General features: G+C 41.9%; 1 protein-coding gene and 1 long non-coding RNA gene across 3 annotated transcripts in view; one reads left to right on the forward strand and one right to left on the reverse strand.

Moving 5' to 3' along the window:
- LOC141154313 (uncharacterized) overlaps positions 1–7715 on the forward strand; it is a 119279-nt gene extending 111564 nt beyond the window's left edge. For both annotated transcript variants that reach the window (XR_012247423.1, XR_012247424.1), the window contains 2 exons: positions 2697–2928; positions 6668–7715. This is a non-coding gene — a long non-coding RNA (uncharacterized lncRNA). The remainder of the gene's footprint in view (positions 1–2696; positions 2929–6667) is intronic.
- The window catches only part of COL27A1 (collagen type XXVII alpha 1 chain), a 285000-nt gene that overhangs the window by 62728 nt on the left and 205632 nt on the right, over positions 1–16640 (reverse strand). Inside the window, exons 38-43 of the mRNA XM_073639999.1 lie at positions 14078–14131; positions 13882–13989; positions 13557–13610; positions 9914–9967; positions 2033–2089; positions 371–424 (exon numbers count right to left, since the gene is read on the reverse strand). Coding sequence (XP_073496100.1) covers positions 371–424; positions 2033–2089; positions 9914–9967; positions 13557–13610; positions 13882–13989; positions 14078–14131 — 381 coding nt within the window. The remainder of the gene's footprint in view (positions 1–370; positions 425–2032; positions 2090–9913; positions 9968–13556; positions 13611–13881; positions 13990–14077; positions 14132–16640) is intronic.

Here is a 16640-nt window from a genome sequence, read left to right on the forward strand (position 1 = left end):
AGAATCCTCTTCACAGACATTCCTATTATACCAAGCTGGCAGCCTGTCACCACCACTAGGGGGAGCTGAGGAGCTTACTGCATACAGCAGCTCCATGTGTAAATGTATGTAGGAAGCTCCCTCTAGTGGTGCTTACATGAATGTGCAGGGAATATGGAGCTGTGATCAACAGAAGGATATTGTATACTAAATGAGCGGATAACAAAAAACTTAAAGATAGAAAAGCGACATGCTGCTGAAGGTCGTTCACTATTGCTCTGCACATTTGGACAGATTTAGGATAAATGAGCGTATGTCAGACACGTTTCAGCTCTTGTACTTATAGAAAGTAAATCACATCATAAAAAATCTGCTCAGTGCAACAACTTACAGGGTATCCTGGGTCCCCTGGTTCCCCTCGGTCTCCACGATCACCAACAGGTCCCTAAAAAATAATGGGTTGCATCAGGTCTGTGGGAGTTTCTGCACAGTTATTTTGAGGGCACTAGACAAAGCCCTAAAATCTGTTTCTGACCCACTAACAAGTTGGTCAAAAACTTGGACAAGGAGCACCCCCTCTCCCCCCAAAATCAATCACCTCCTGTCGGAACCAATTCTGGCTGCAGAGGTAGGGTGAGCAAATGAGGATACATTCATTGACTAATGTATGCGTCAAACGCAGGCTGTGCAGCGGGATCTAGTCCAGTGTTAGTGTGAATAAGATTAGAAGACTCAAAAATAAGCAAAAATACATAGGCATATATCAATACTTTAAATAAATGGTGACCAAAATCAGACCATATGTGAGAAGGAGCATCCCCATATGGGTGCATGTGTAGGCTGGACTATTGTACAGTGACCCATCGGTAATATTGCATGAGAACCAAAATGAAGAGAAAACCAACAAAAAGGCCAATAATATTTAAGTGAAAAGTAAATCAAAAACTTTATTGATCAAGAATTTGGTGCACAAGTTGGGGCCTGGGGGGAGAAAAACAACCAGAAGAAAAGCGGGAGCTAATCCAAGTGGTAAACATGTAATATATAATCAAAAATCATAGATGATACATAGGCATAAAAGAAAGGTATAAGAAAGTCACTGCTAGCCATCAAACACACCTATGGGTTATACAGCATACTCATATATTAATAGTAATGTCATATATAGGAGGGTATCATAAAATATATGGAAAGAGGTACAATAGCATAATAGACATTATGGTGTTACCCATTATGGTATTACCCTTCTATATATGACATTACTATTAAAGGGAACTGGTCACTAGAAAAACGCTATAAACCTGCAGATATATGGTCAATATGCAGGTTAATAGCGTTACTCACCTGCCCGGCGCCTGCACTTACCAGAACGCTGAGGTGGGAAGGGGGGGGTGGGAGAATTAACTTTATTCTCCTAGGCAGCATTCTGGTTTCAGCCACATGGGCGGCGCTGGCACGGGTGTAGTCACCACGCTGAGAATACAGAGCGCTGCTGTAACTGCGCCCCCTGTCCTGACTGACAGCTGAGCCCCGATGCAGAGTGAGTGTCAGTCAGTGCCAGGGACGTGGTTATAGCCACCGCTTTGTATATTCAGAGCCATGTCTGAACCAGCGCCGGCACCGCCCCGTGGCTGAAACCGAAACCCTGCCGGAGGGAATAAAGTTCATTTTCTTCCTGCAGCATTCAGCTAAGTGAGGGTGCCAGGCAGGTTCGTAACACTATTAACCTGCAGATTAACCCCATATCTGCAGGTTAATAGCGTTTTTTCTGGTGACAGGTTCCTTTTAATAAACGAGTATGCTGTATAACCCATAGGTGTAATTTGACAGATAGCAGTGACTTTTTTATACTGGTCTTGTACACCTATGTATCATCTATGGTTTTTGATTACATTATACATGTTTGCCACTTGGATTAGTGCCCGCTTTTCCTCTGATTGTTTTTCTCCCCCCTGTGGCCCAAATTCTTTATCAATAAAGTTTTTGATTTACTTTTCACTTGCCTCTTTGACAGTTCTCTTCGTTTTGGGTCTTAGTATGAATAAGGTCTTACTCTATCTCCAGGAGCACCGGGGACACCTTCCATTTTGCCATCCTCCCCTTGTTCTCCCTGTAAACAAATGAAATGAAATATTACATATGGATATGGACACCGTAATAGTGACATGACACAATGTAACCCATCTATTCCACACTGCATACAAGGAGCGGGGGAAACGTTGGTGCCACCATCATATTCAATATTTGGAGTTCCGGGGTGCACCGCTGCATGCCGCCCTCCAATAAACAGTTAACTTGTGTTGGAGGGGAAAAGAATAATTTATGTTTAGTTTACATGAATGAGGGAGAAAAGAGCAATGGGAAGTGACAAGTAAAAATGCAGAGAAGAGGGGCCAGTAAGTAAACATCTGAGGCTACAAATGCGCAGAGCAGAGAAAGCCGGGTGTGTTGTATTTGGCGGACGGCCCACACACGGCGCATCTGGAGGCTCCCAAGTGGATGGGAACTTCTCACACCACATATCATCCTGTATATTATAAGGGACTGAAGGTGCCATAACAGACATGAAGGTGTTACGTTACTGGCCTGTGATTACATTGTCCTATAAGAGTGCTTTCCTGTGGACGTATTCGTTTTTGTGACTTGACCAGTAGTGATAATTCTGAGACAAAATGGTACATTTATGTGATTATCCATGTCCTAATTTCTCCTTGCAGGAGATTCCTCTTGGGCTGCTTGGTTGATTGGCCTCAGGAACAATAAGAGCAGCTCAGTCCAGCTGGACCCAGCCACGACATTCGTAGAAAGCGACGCTCTCACCGCTCGCCAACACGTGAGTCATATTCCAGCCTGAACTGGTTACAAGCGAGCTGAGTCAGCAAACATGTGAGAGGGTCATGTATGAGGGGTCTCTGCGGCCGACATGGAGCTTCCCAAACGTTCTCAGAGGTTCGTGGAAATTATTGTGCGCCCATTACTTGTGGGCATAAAAAGGTTTTTTTCTGCACCTGGTGTGATAGCTGAGCAGTGACCATATCACTTACTAATGCTGGTTCCCTAGCAGAGGGCAACAGATGCACTAAATGGACATTGCATTTAAGGGAACCTGTCACGTCCCAGCTGCCCTCTACACTGCCCCATAGCATTGTTAGTGATGCTTAGATCACTATATACTTAGATCCTACCTGCTCATTCAGTCATAGGGGCGTGCTTGTCATATTCAGTCATGGGGGGGCGCAGCATTTACTCACTGCTGGCGCCGTCCATGTATTTGAATCCTGCTCCCTGCAAGCGCTGATATTGTGGGGCGCAGGCGCACTTGTAGATGTCCGGCCGCCTGCGCAGTGAGGCTGTGTGATTACCAGCTTCACTGCACATGCACGGGGAACAGAGCGCATTATAGCGCATGCGCAGTGAGGCTGGTAATCACATAGCCTCACTGCGAAGGCGGCCGGCCATCTACAAGTGCGCCTGCGCCCCACAATATCAGCGCTTGCCAGGAGCAGGATTCAAATACATGGACGGCGCCAGCAGTGAGTGAATGCTGCGCCCCCCCCCATGACTGAATATGACAAGCACGCCCCTATGACTGAATGAGCAGGTAGGATCTAAGTATATTACACATTATAAAATCATTATAGCTGCAACAATTTTAATGGAAAAAGTTTGTTAGTGATGTACATTGGATCACTAACAACGCTATGGGGGCAGTGTAGAGAATAGCTAGGACGTGACAGGTTCCCTTTAAAGTGGAGCTGTCCGGTGATCTCTCCAGGCCTCATTCAGACGTCACTTTTTTGCATATGAGTGCTATCCGTCTTTTTCACATATAGCACTTGTACCTGTGATAGTCTATGGAGTACAGTCATGGCCAAAAGTTTTGAGAATGACACCAAAATTATATTTTCACATGATCTGCTGGCCTCGGGTTTTTATTAGTGTTTGTCTGATGTTTATATCACATACAGAAATATAATTGCAATCATATTATGAGTACCAATAGGTTATATTGACAGTTAGAATGAGTTAATGCAGCAAGTCAATATTTGCAGTGTTGCCCCTTCTTCTTCAAGACCTCTGTAATTCTCCCTGGCATGCTCTCAATCAACTTTTGGACCAAATCCTGACTGATAGCAGTCCATTCTTGCATAATCAATGCTTGCATTTTGCCAGAATTTGTTGGTTTTTGTTTGTCCGCCCGTCTCTTGATGATTGACCACAAGTTCTCAATGGGATTAAGATCTGGGGAGTTTCCAGGCCATGGACCCAAAATCTCTATGTTTTGTTCCATGAGCCATTTAGTTATCACCTTTGCTTTATGGCAAGGTGCTCCATCATGCTGGAAAAGGCATTGTTGGGCGCCAAACTGCTCTTGGACGGTTGGGAGAAGTTGCTCTTGGAGGACATTCTGGTACCATTCTTTATTCATGGCTGTGTTTTTAGGCAAGACTGTGAGTGAGCCGATTCCCTTGGCTGAGAAGCAACCCCACACATGAATGGTTTCAGGATGCTTTACAGTTGGCATGAGACAAGACTGGTGGTAGCGCTCACCTCTTCTTCTCCGAATAAGCTGTTTTCCAGATGTCCCAAACAATCGAAAAGGGGATTCATCAGAGAAAATGACTTTGCCCCAGTCCTCAGCAGTCCACTCCCTGTACCTTTTGCAGAATATCAGTCGGTCCCTGATGTTTTTTCTGGAGAGAAGTGGGTTCTTTGCTGCCCTCCTTGAAACCAGCCCTTGCTCAAAGAGTCTCCGCCTCACAGTGCGTGCAGAAGCACTCACACCAGCCTGCTGCCATTCCTGAGCAAGCTCGGCACTGCTGGTAGTCCGATCCCGCAGCTGAAACAGTTTTAAGATATGGTCCTGGCGCTTGCTGGTCTTTCTTGGGCGCCCTGGAGCCTTTTTGACAACAATGGAAGCTCTCTCCTTCAAGTTCTTGATGATGCGATAGATAGTTGACTGAGGTGCAATCTTTGTAGCTGCGATACTCTTCCCTGTTAGGCCATTTTTGTGCAGTGCAATGATGGCTGCACGTGTTTCTTTAGAGATAACCATGGTTAACTGAAGAGAAACAATGATACCAAGAACCAGCCTCCTTTCAAAGTGTCCAGTGATGTCATTCTTACTTAATCATGACTGATTGATCGCCAGCCCTGTCCTCATCAACACCCACACCTGTGTTAATGGATCAATCACTAAAAAGATGTTAGCTGCTCCTTTTAAGGCAGGACTGCAATGATGTTGAAATGTGTTTTGGGGGTTAAAGTTCATTTTCTGGGCAAATATTGACTTTGCAAGTACAGTAATTGCTGTTAAGCTGATCACTCTTTGACATTCAGGAGTATATGCAATATGCCATTACAAAAAATGAAGCAGTAAACTTTGGAAAAATTACTATTTGTCTCATTCTCAATACTTTTGGCCATGACTGTAGTTCACATATCTGAATTTTTCCTCGGACCGGGTGGCCTGTGCAAAAGTGCACAGACATGTCAGATATTGATAAGAGCGTCTGATCTAAATCAGCAATGCAAATCTATGGGTCCATGAAAAAATAAGAACAGCACCCAGACACACTGCAGGCCTTGACAGAGCTGGATCCTGGTTGTTCCTATTTGGGGGAATCCTACCCAGCCTGGACCCCTTTGATCTATATGCATTGAACATAGCCTATACGTCTGATGAATTGTCTTCACCCGAAACGTTAACGTAATACTGTGCTTACTGTGGTGTAACCAATGGATAAGAAATACTAATAATAATAAATTCTATTTGAAGCATCTCATTTAGGTGTACAGTTCCTTCACTCTGTCTACTATTAGCACTCAGGTGCCATCCTATTCTGATCAATAGGAGAAGGTGGAGAATTTTTTTTTTCCCCCAGAGAAAAACTGATGAAACTTTAACAAAACTCACTGAAGAAACTTGATACTTTTCTCGTACGTTAAAAAAACGTTAGTCTAAATGAGGCCTTGGGCTGGTTTCACACATCTGACATTCACGTTCTGAGTACATACCAACTGAGGGTCTCCTGACCCAAACTTTCTACCTATGAGGCTATTGAGTTTTGGTCAGGAGATCGGTGGTCAGTCTGGGCAAAACAGTCCAACCGTGTGAATGTAACATGTGTAAAACCGGCCAAATGCAGGAAAAGCTGTCAATCATTCTGTGCGTGGGTAAGCAAGAGGTTCTGTCTGTCCTAGGTGTCCTGTATAATCCAATATATGGCTGCTCTCATCTGCTCTCCCTCCATCATGTCCTTCTCTCACATGCGGCAGCAGAAATCACCTGACCATGATCATGGCATTGCCCTGTGCAGTGACTCTACAGGGCGACACGCACAGTCCCTATTGGTCTGTATTATGGACCAGTATGTGCCACCGGATACAATGTTCCAAGGGGAAAATACCTTTAATTCGGCATATGGAATCCTTGAGGAAAAAAAAACTCCTCTGAGCCCAAAGTTGGTTATGAGCTGTGTGCATGATGTTATAATATTAATTACACTTGTGCTCTGCTCTTCACTAACACAATAGCACCCAACATATCCACATACCTGTCTGAATCCTGCAGTCCACATGAATCACTACCTTTACCTAAACAACATATGACCTAAATCAAAATATATTTGTAACTTTGAAGTTCCTTTCCACATTTACCATAAGGTTTTGTGCTTTTTTTTCCTAGGCTGCCCTCAGATAAAACTGCTCTGCCAGGTCTCCAGTGCTAATCTAAGTGGATGCATGTGATGCAAGCTTTTCCTTCTGGCTAATGAATTGGATATGGTTACATACCACAGACCCAGATGATGTAGTCATATTGAAGCATACCATGGTTGTTGTTGCCAAACCAGACAATGTCCAGGTGACAAGAACCCCGAAACGGTCAAGATCATGTTATCCCCAGAGACAGGAGACTCCGCAGAGCAGCCGTGTAGTTACAATCATGATCTCATCAGGTCAGCAGTGAAGAGTTATGGAGGTGACTCAATAACATGCTCGCTGTCTGCTAGGAGTCTATTACCGCTCGGTGGGAATCTGCTGACACATACGTTCCTGAATGAAACCACAGAAACACTGGATGATTCAGTCTAATGTACTTTTTTTTCCTTAATACTGAGGGTTCATAAATAAACAGATAAAAAGAGAGCGGGCAGACAAGATGAGACTGCTTAAAGGAGTATTCCAGCCTTACACATATTCCGCATATCCACAGGATGATGCTACAAATACATGATAGTTTCAGGCACATGACCTTTTTTTGTCAATTCTGCATTGCTGCTGCCCCCATTGAATGAAATGTGAAGGTGGTCACATTTCTGTGTGTCCCTCTCAAGTGAAGTCCATGGAAGTAAAGGAAAGAGGCAAGTAAGCGTGGAGAAAGGAATAACACTTTTTAAGGGGAATTCTGGAGTTTTTCATTAAGGATTTCTTTAAACGTAATGACTTTGGACAAGTTTGTTTTTTTCATGTTACCAAGCAATGATCAATTCCATAGATATTGATAGAAGAAAAAAAACAAAGTTTAGATTCCTGCACTGAGCTGATTATCTGGCTCCAGGTTTTGTACAGCCCTTCACTTATCTTGAACACCTATATACACAATCCATATATAGCAAGGCTCTAATGCATACAAATACATAAAACGTCAATATAGAATGATGCAAGTCAATAAAATCTATACAGTCTTCATTAATAAGAAAAAAAAATAAAAAATACAATAATAACAAATACATGCAAAAATGGAAGACACTGCTAAAAAACAGGGGATATCACCATGAGAAAAGTAAGTACATAGTTAGCACCTAGTTGGATAGATAATAAGTTAGCACCTAGTTGGATAGATAATAAGTATAACTATGTAGGTATACACATGGTTAAATAACCAACTCTATGGCATAGATTAATAAGTAATCATGGGGTAAGAAAAATAAGTACATCAGTTGCAATAAAGCCCCAAAATATAGCTAAGTGATCAATGGATGTAGATAATAAATACGTATATCATCTCAAATATAATATGTTGTGTGAATTAATTTAATAGATGACAAAGAGGTATATATAAACTAAGCAATTACATCCGTTTTAAATGAAACTCAATAGGTAACTAGAAAAATCAGTTATATTATATACTAAACAAAGCCATGGTATACCTACATAGTACCAATAATAATACCAAGCCAAGGTGACAGGCAATGTCCCACCGCACCTGACGCGCGTTGCGCAATAAACAGCTTCGTCCAGGGGACTTATTTATTATGCACATCCATTGATCAGTGTTTAAACACTTAGCTATAGTTGGGGGCTTTATTGCAACTAATGCACTTATTTTTCTTACCCCCACGATTACTTATTAATCTATGCCATACAGTTGGCGATTTAATATCGTGTATACCTTCATAGTTGCACTTATTATCTATCCAACTAGGTGCCAACTATGTACTTACTTTTCTCATGGTGCTACCCCCTGTTTTTTACCTGTGTCTTCCATTTTTGCATGTACTTGTTATTGTATTTTTGTCTTCACTTATCTTGCATCATCAAAACTTAGGGTGACTAGACCCCACAGATCATTGTCTTTTAGTTTCAAGGTATGGTCCTCAGTAGAGTGATATAGAAGTTGGATGACATGACAGTGACCTTTTTTAAAGGGTTATACTCCACATCATAATTGCTATAAAATCTTCTCTCCATTCTCAATAAGAGATTTTTAATTAAATTGTGTACTACTTATTGTCTAGGTTACCGGCTACCTCTGCAATCTTTCAGTGGTGGCTAATCTCAGAAAGGAGTGTAGCGTTTACAAGCTCTATCCAGTGGAGCTAGTAAGTGGTGCTCTGGTCGGATGGCTTCAGTCCCCTTATGCTCCTCCAATGCTGCAGAGACAAAGCTGCCCCAGCTTCCATCATTGGAGGGTGCACAATACTGGAAATACACAGTTTACAGGTGTGGCATTGGTCTTCTAGACTGACTTCACTAGAACATAAGTCTAGAATGGGCAAAAGAAGGGAAAAAATGAGCACAGAGGCCTTCACGCACAGCAAAGTTGTCTTCTGTCGCTGTTATTCACTGCCTGACAAAAGTTTTCAGGAAAATTAGTATGTACTCGTATTTTGGTCATTGTAAAATTATGCATTTTTTTTGTCTCAATCGAGGTCTAGGATTCCTGGACGCTCTCTCAAAGATCACGCAGGAGCTTCCTAGAGTTGTACTCTCTCTGACACACCATCCATGGTATGTGCAAAAAAGATACCAATTTATAGAATTCAGCAAGAAAATATAGAAAAGAAACATCTGGCAAAAGATCTGCTGTTGTGGTGAGAGGGGATTGGAATAACAATTATGGATCTCAACAAAATCTAAATTTTTTTACATTTTTAGAGTCAAGTATTAATAAGAAATTAACAGATGAATCCAAGAATCAGCGTTTAGTGGCCAAAACTGCTGGAAACCTCCCATCATTTCCATGCAATAGGGAAGAAAAGGGCATAATAACTGAATAATACATGGGTCTACTAGAAGCTTCCATACATGTGGCTACTAATGTTTAATAGATCCAATTCCCTTTATACATTAGATTTCAATAAACAGATTTATCCTCACAATTTTCAGCAGTTTCTGAACTTCGCTGTAGGACATTTCCTTACATTTCCTAATCACAATCTGCCGCGCACCATTGCTGAGAACATATCAGGCAGGAAATAGTCATGATGGAGAAGTTCTGATATCTAAAAGATCTGCAGTATGATAACTATCCGCAACGCCCCAAGAAAAGTCTACATCAGGTAACCCAGGATCCTATCACACGCTGCATTAATATAGGAGAGAATTTACCCACACTCCATATTAAAGAATGGTTTACAAAATAACATACAACTCATTCTAAAATACTATTGACTGCGTATTTCCACCCTCCTATGTGGCAGAGACTTACCTTTTCGCCTTTTACTCCTGGAGGCCCAACTGGACCTGGGGGGCCTGCATGTCCCTATTGTAAAACAAGGAACATGATGTTTAGTCAGGTAACATTGAATCTATTAAACCACTGTCTACATTTACTACAATGCCGTCACTCATGTTTCATGCAAGCTAAATTATATATTACCCAGAAAGATTGTTTTTTTTCTTTCAGTGCAAAATCGAATAATACCTTACTGACCCCCCTACTCATTATGTGCTGGCGCTTCCATGCTTTCCGACTGGTCTATGTTTACTGGGCTCCAGCAAACATTTGACCAATGATTGGCCGCAACAGTCACCTGCCATGTGGTCATGTCATTATTGTAGTAGAGTAAACCTAGTCCAGACAAAGGGGTTGTATGAGGTTGGACAAGCCCTTTTTTCTTACAATTCAGCACTGGGTAATGGCTGATCAAAAATGGAATGAAAGTAGAATTCTCTCACCATGGGAAACCTATAGTTTCTATCATATACAGTCATGACAAAGTGTTTGCACTCTTGAAATTGTTCCCGAAAATGAAGTATTTTTCCCAGAAAATTATTGCAATTACATGTTTTGTTATACATGTTTATTTCCTTTGTGTGTATTGGAACATCACAAAAAAACTGAGAAAAAAAAGGCAAATTGGACATAATTTCACACACAACACCAAAAATGGGCCAGATAAAATTGTTGGCACCTTTCTAAAATTGTGGGTAAACAACTTTGTTTCAAGCATTTGATGCTCGTTCAAACCTACCTGTAGCAAGTAACAGGTGTGGGCAATATGAAAATCACACCTGAAACCAGATAAAAAGGAGAGAAGTTGACTCAATCTTTGCATTGTGTGTCCGTGTGTGCCATACTACACCGCGTGCAGAATTATTAGGCAAATGAGTATTTTGATCACATGATACTTTTTATACATGTTGTCCTACTCCAAGCTGCATAGGCTTGAGAGCCAACTACCAATTAAGTAAATCTGGGGATGTGCATCTCTGTAATGAGGTGGGGTGTTGACTAATGACATCAATACCCTATATAAGATGTGCTTAATTATTAGGCAACTTCCTTTCCTTTGGCAAAATGGGTCAGAAGAGAGATTTGACGGGCTCTGAAAAGTCCAAAATTGTGAGATGTCTTGCAGAGGGATGCAGCAGTCTTGACATTTCCAAACTTTTGAAGCATGATCACCGAACAATCAAGCGTTTCATGGCAAATAGCCAACAGGGTCGCAAGAAGCGTGTTGGTCAAAAAAGGCGCAAAATAACGGTCCATGAATTGAGGAAAATCAAGCGTGACGCTGCCAAGATGCCATTCGCCACCAGTTTTGCCATATTTCAGAGCTGCAACGTTACTGGAGTATCAAAAAGCACAAGGTGTGCAATACTCAGGGACATGGCCAAGGTAAGGAAGGCTGAAAAACGACCACCTTTGAACAAGAAACATAAGATAAAACGTCAAGAATGGGTCAAGAAATATCTTAAAACTGATTTTTCAAAGGTTTTATGGACTGATGAAATGAGAGTGACTCTTGATGGGCCAGATGGATGGGCCAGAGGCTGGATCAGTAAAGGGCAGAGACCTACACTCCGACTCAGACGCCAGCAAGGTGGAGGTGGGCTACTGGTATGGGCTGGTATCATCAAAGATGAACTTGTGGGACCTTTTAGGGTTGAGGATGGAGTGAAGCTCAACTTCCAGACCTACTGCCAGTTTCTGGAAGACAACTTCTTCAAGCAAGTGGTAAGGAAGAAGTCAGTATCATTCAAGAAAAACTTGATTTTCATGCAGGACAATGCTCCATCACATGCATCCAACTACTCCACAGCGTGGCTGGCCAGTAAAGGTCTAAAAGAAGAAAAAATAATGACATGGCCCCCTTGTTCACCTGATCTGAACCCCATAGAGAACCTGTCGTCCATCATAAAATGTGAGATCTACAGGGAGGGAAAACAGTACACCACTCGGAACAGTGTCTGGGAGGCTGTGGTGGCTGCTGCACGCAATGTTGATCGAAAACAGATCAAGCAACTGACAATCTATGGATGGAAGGCTGCTGAGTGTCATCATAAAGAAAGGTGGCTATATTCATCACTAATTTTTTTGGTTTTTGTTTTTGCACGTCAGAAATGTTTATTTCTAAACTTTGTGCACTGATATTGGTTTACCTGGTGAAAATAAACAAGTGAGATGGGTTATATTTGGTTTTTATTAAGTTGCCTAATAATTCTGCACAGTAATAGTTACCTGCACAAACAGATATCCTCCTAAGATGGCCAAATCTAAAAAAAACCCACTCCAACTTCCAAAAATATTAAGCTTGGATATTTATGAGTCTTTTCAGTTGATTGAGAACATAGTTGTTGATCAATAATAAAAATAATCCTCTAAAATACAACTTGCCTAATAATTCTGCACACAGTGTAAGCATGGAGAACAGAAAGAGAAGAGAACTGTCTGAGGACTTGTAACCTTGAGAATTGTTGATATTTTTCAACAATTTTGGTTCTCAAGTCCATCTCCAGAGATCTTGATATTCCTTTTTCCATAGTGCACAACATAATAAAGTAGTTTACAACCCATGGCACTGTAGCTAATTTCCCTGGACATGGACGGCAGAGAAAAATTGATGAAAGGTTGCAACACATGATAGTCCGGATGGTGGATAAGAAGTCCCAATCAAGCACCAAAGAAATTCAAGCTTTCCTGCAGGCTCAGGGTGCATCAGTGTCAGCGCAAGCTATTCGTTGACATTTAAATGAAATTAAACGCTACGGCAGGAGACCCAGGAGGACCCCACTGCTGACACAGACATAAAAAAACTAGACAGAAGTTTGCTAACATTTACGTGAGTAAGCCAAAATCCTTCTGGGAAAGCGTCTTTTGGACAGTTGAGACCAAGATAGAGCTTTTTGGTAAAGCACATCATTCTACTGTTTACCAAAAACAGAACAAGGCCTACAACGAAAAGAACACAGTACCTACAGTCAAATATGGTGGAATTTCAAAGAGGTTTTGGGGTTGTTTTGCTGCCTCTGGCACTGGGTGCTTTGACTGTGTGCAAGGCATCATGAAATCTGAAGGATTTTGGGTGGCAATGTAGTGCCCAGTGTCAGAAAGCTGGGTTTGCATCCTACATCGTGTGTCTTCCAGCAGGACAATGACTCCAACATACTTCAAGAAGCACCTAGAAATGGATGGAATCAAATTCCAGTTGAGAGGTGTAAGAAGCTTGTTGATGGTTAGAGGAAAGGATTGACTGTAGTTATTTATTCCAAAGGGTGTGCAACCAAATATTAAGTTAAGGGTGCCAACAATTTTTACCGGCCCATTTTGTGTAAAATGATGTCCAATATTCCCTTTTTCTCTTTTTTTGTGTTGTTCCAAGACACAAAGGAAATAAACAAGTGTATAACAAAACGTGTAATTGCAATAATTATCTTGGCGAAATGCTTCATTTTCTGGAAAAATTTCAAGGGTGCCAACACTTTCAGGCCATGACTATACAATACTTAGAGTCTACAAATATTCTTTTGGCTGCCTCAATGATGTCCACAATAGATGGATGGTCCTATCGCTCACACATATTGCCAGCCGCTCTGTTTTGGACTGATAACCTCATCAGCAATGTTACCTGATAGCCACGGATTCCTGGTTCTCCTTGCGCACCCATCCTGCCAGGAGAGCCCTAGACGAGAAGAAGGATCGGTCAGTTCTTAATTCAGCAGCGTCGATTACATGCCGCCACCAGTTTACAATCTTAAATAACAGGTAATCAATCAATTCTCTTTCAGATAGAAAATTAATGAGGTCTATTACGTGGAGTAGCGAAGGGAAATTATTTCTTCCAGCTCAACTTTTAGGATATAGCCTTCTGCATAAATCATGGCCAAGCCCTCTAATGTGGGTGAACGACCCTCTACTGATTATATTACACAGACATCATATAATGTACTCACCACTGGCCCGAGGGTGCCTCTACTTCCCTTGGGCCCTTGATTTCCTGGTGGTCCTGGTTTACCTGGAGAACCAGTTTCTCCAAGATGACCCTGAAAACCTTTGGTTCCCTGAAAATTAAGATGAATGTTTTAATTTAATACCAGCCATTATTCTGCCATGACTCATACTAGGTACGCTGCCATCCTTGTGCTCTACCTTGCGTCCGGGCTTGCCTTTTTCCCCTTGTTTTCCAGGTTTCCCTTCAACTCCCTACAAATTAGAGTACAGACATGTTAGTATGGCACATTGCAGGCTTGCTGGAAGCAATCGTGGAGTAACTGATAAGGACATGAAACCATTGAAGCGATTTTGGGAAGGTTTACCTGTCCATTCAGATCATATACTGCAGTTGTGTCACGTATCGGCCATTGCCATTGACATGCAAGTAATTTGATCAATGCAATCAATAACTGGTCAGGGGGACAATAGATGCATCCAGGGTTATTTTGGCTTCTGACCACCATTATCTATCTTCAGGTGTTTTCTAGACATCAGCATCTTGGAACAGGACTGTAATTCCTGAATACTTCGCTCGATGGGACCCAAATGCAGCCAGAAAAAAATCTTGCAAATGAAGGCAAGACGAGAGCAAACCACAGAACATTCCTTCCCACAGACACAGAAATGTCTCCATGTATAAAACATTGACTTGTGCCCCTGTACGACATACAATGGAGCAGGGCACAGGAAATTTGAAGGATTACGCAGGCTGCTCTTGAACTCCAATATCACAGATTTATGAGAAACACTCTGTCCTGTGCCCGGCTTTCCTAGACTGAATAGTGAAATATCTGGTGTCTGCGGCTGTGCCGTGTGGTCCTGCGCCACGGTGGGATGAGCGCAGGGTGACACAGCACAATCACCGGACCGTGCCCCCTACTGCCGCCAGTTTCTACATATATGGAGCTAGATCAAAACCATCTCTCCAAGTCAAGCACAGATCTTAGTGGTTTCCTGAGTCAGCAGTGAGATGTTCAGAAAACATTGGTCTCATGTAATAAACCTCTCTGGGAAAAAAACGCTCAAATAAGTTTTCCGGTGCAGATGCGTGACTGATTATGAAGGTATTTCCATTATAACTAGTGTTGAGAGAGTATGTTCTATTAACCCTTTCGCCGAGTATGCTCGGGCCGAGCTCCGAGTATTTACAGCTGCTCAGTGATAAGGGGAAATCGCTCCCCTCCCGTGTGCATGATTTGCAACTGTTTGACAGTTTTATTACATGTGAGGAATGTGTAAGAAATAGACATCCCTCACATGTAATAAAGCTGTAAAACAGTCGCAAATCATGCACACGGGAGCGATTTAACCTTATCACCGAGCAGCTATAAATACTCGTAGCTCGGCCCGAGCATACTCGGACAGAACATACTCGCTCAACCCTAATTATAACCCATTAGATTCTCGGTGCCCTTCTTCTAGTAAAGATTACAAAACTAAACTTTATGTTCAGTCTGGCTTAAACATCACAGGCAAATAGCTTTGTACTTTTCAGCAGCTGATCACGTGCCAGGATGAGTTACAGGGGAGTATGAGAATCGAAATGCTGGGGAACAGTCAGGTGCAGATGGACTTCTTTTTCAGTCATTTTTTTTTGTTAAAATATTTAATTGGCTATTTTAGGTAACAGACATACAAATTCTGGAATATCTTTTTTGATAACTCTGCATTGTGTGCTGTTCCTCTCCTATTCCTCCTAGAAATGTATGAATAAATGTACAACTGGGTAGTACCACTTGGGGTGGGACATTGTTCAATCATTGCATACTTTGTTAGACACACACCCCTTTACCAAAAGATATGGTAAGGCTCAGTTGTTGAATTATTCAGACATTTCTAGGAGGAGTAACAGAGGAATGGCAAGGTGGAGAGTAATGAAAAAAAAAAACCTGCTCCAGTATTTTTTTTCCCACGACTTTTATAGGGAACACAAGTATTTTCAGACACAGACATACTGAAAGTGATAAAAGGGTCCTCTTCACAAAATGAGTTTGATTAGAGACTGACTACTGCTCTTTTTCCTCCCCCATGCTTTTTACTGCAGCATTACCTATTTCCACACCTACTAGGAAGTCGGGAAGGCTTATAATAAGTTACAGGAAACTAAAGCACTGTTAGGAAAGGGTCACTGAACCATGGACTATATTCTCTAGATTTTTTTCTTTGTTCTTTACAAAAGGAGGTCGTCAGTATCCCCTCGCTGTGTCCATAGTATTTGTCAGACAACGCCATCCATATTTTGTACTTTCTGTGACCCATGAGTGGAGGGGAGGGCAGTACATGCCATAATGCATATGCAGAAGGTGCAGGTCAATTTTACTTGTTGTTATGCTACATATTAAACTATGCAAATTTTCGGCACAGAGACTGTAGGACATTGAATATAAAAACCAGACTGTAGGATTACTTCACTAGTAATATATACATATGTGACTATGGCCAAGTCAGAGTGAATTAATATAGTTTGAGCTGACGCTGCAGAGGGGCTGCCAGACACATAGGAATCGTTTCACACCATGGCAGCAATTGCTGCTCCCAACCTTTGCCAAAATTTCCAGAGGATCATTTCCGGGCCTATGTGACTAGAGAAAGGTCTGTGACCTACCCTGGCTGATTCAGGAGGGATTTATATTACTAATCTCACCATCCAATATTTGGACTGAACCAACATTAAATATGGCGGCCTATTAACTATCAAGAGACCATTTAACATCAATAT

The sequence above is a fragment of the Phyllobates terribilis genome, unplaced genomic scaffold (assembly GCF_046119375.1).
Source record: "Phyllobates terribilis strain yellow unplaced genomic scaffold, ASM4611937v1 Scaffold_7__3_contigs__length_470593459, whole genome shotgun sequence".
NCBI lineage: Eukaryota > Metazoa > Chordata > Amphibia > Anura > Dendrobatidae > Phyllobates > Phyllobates terribilis.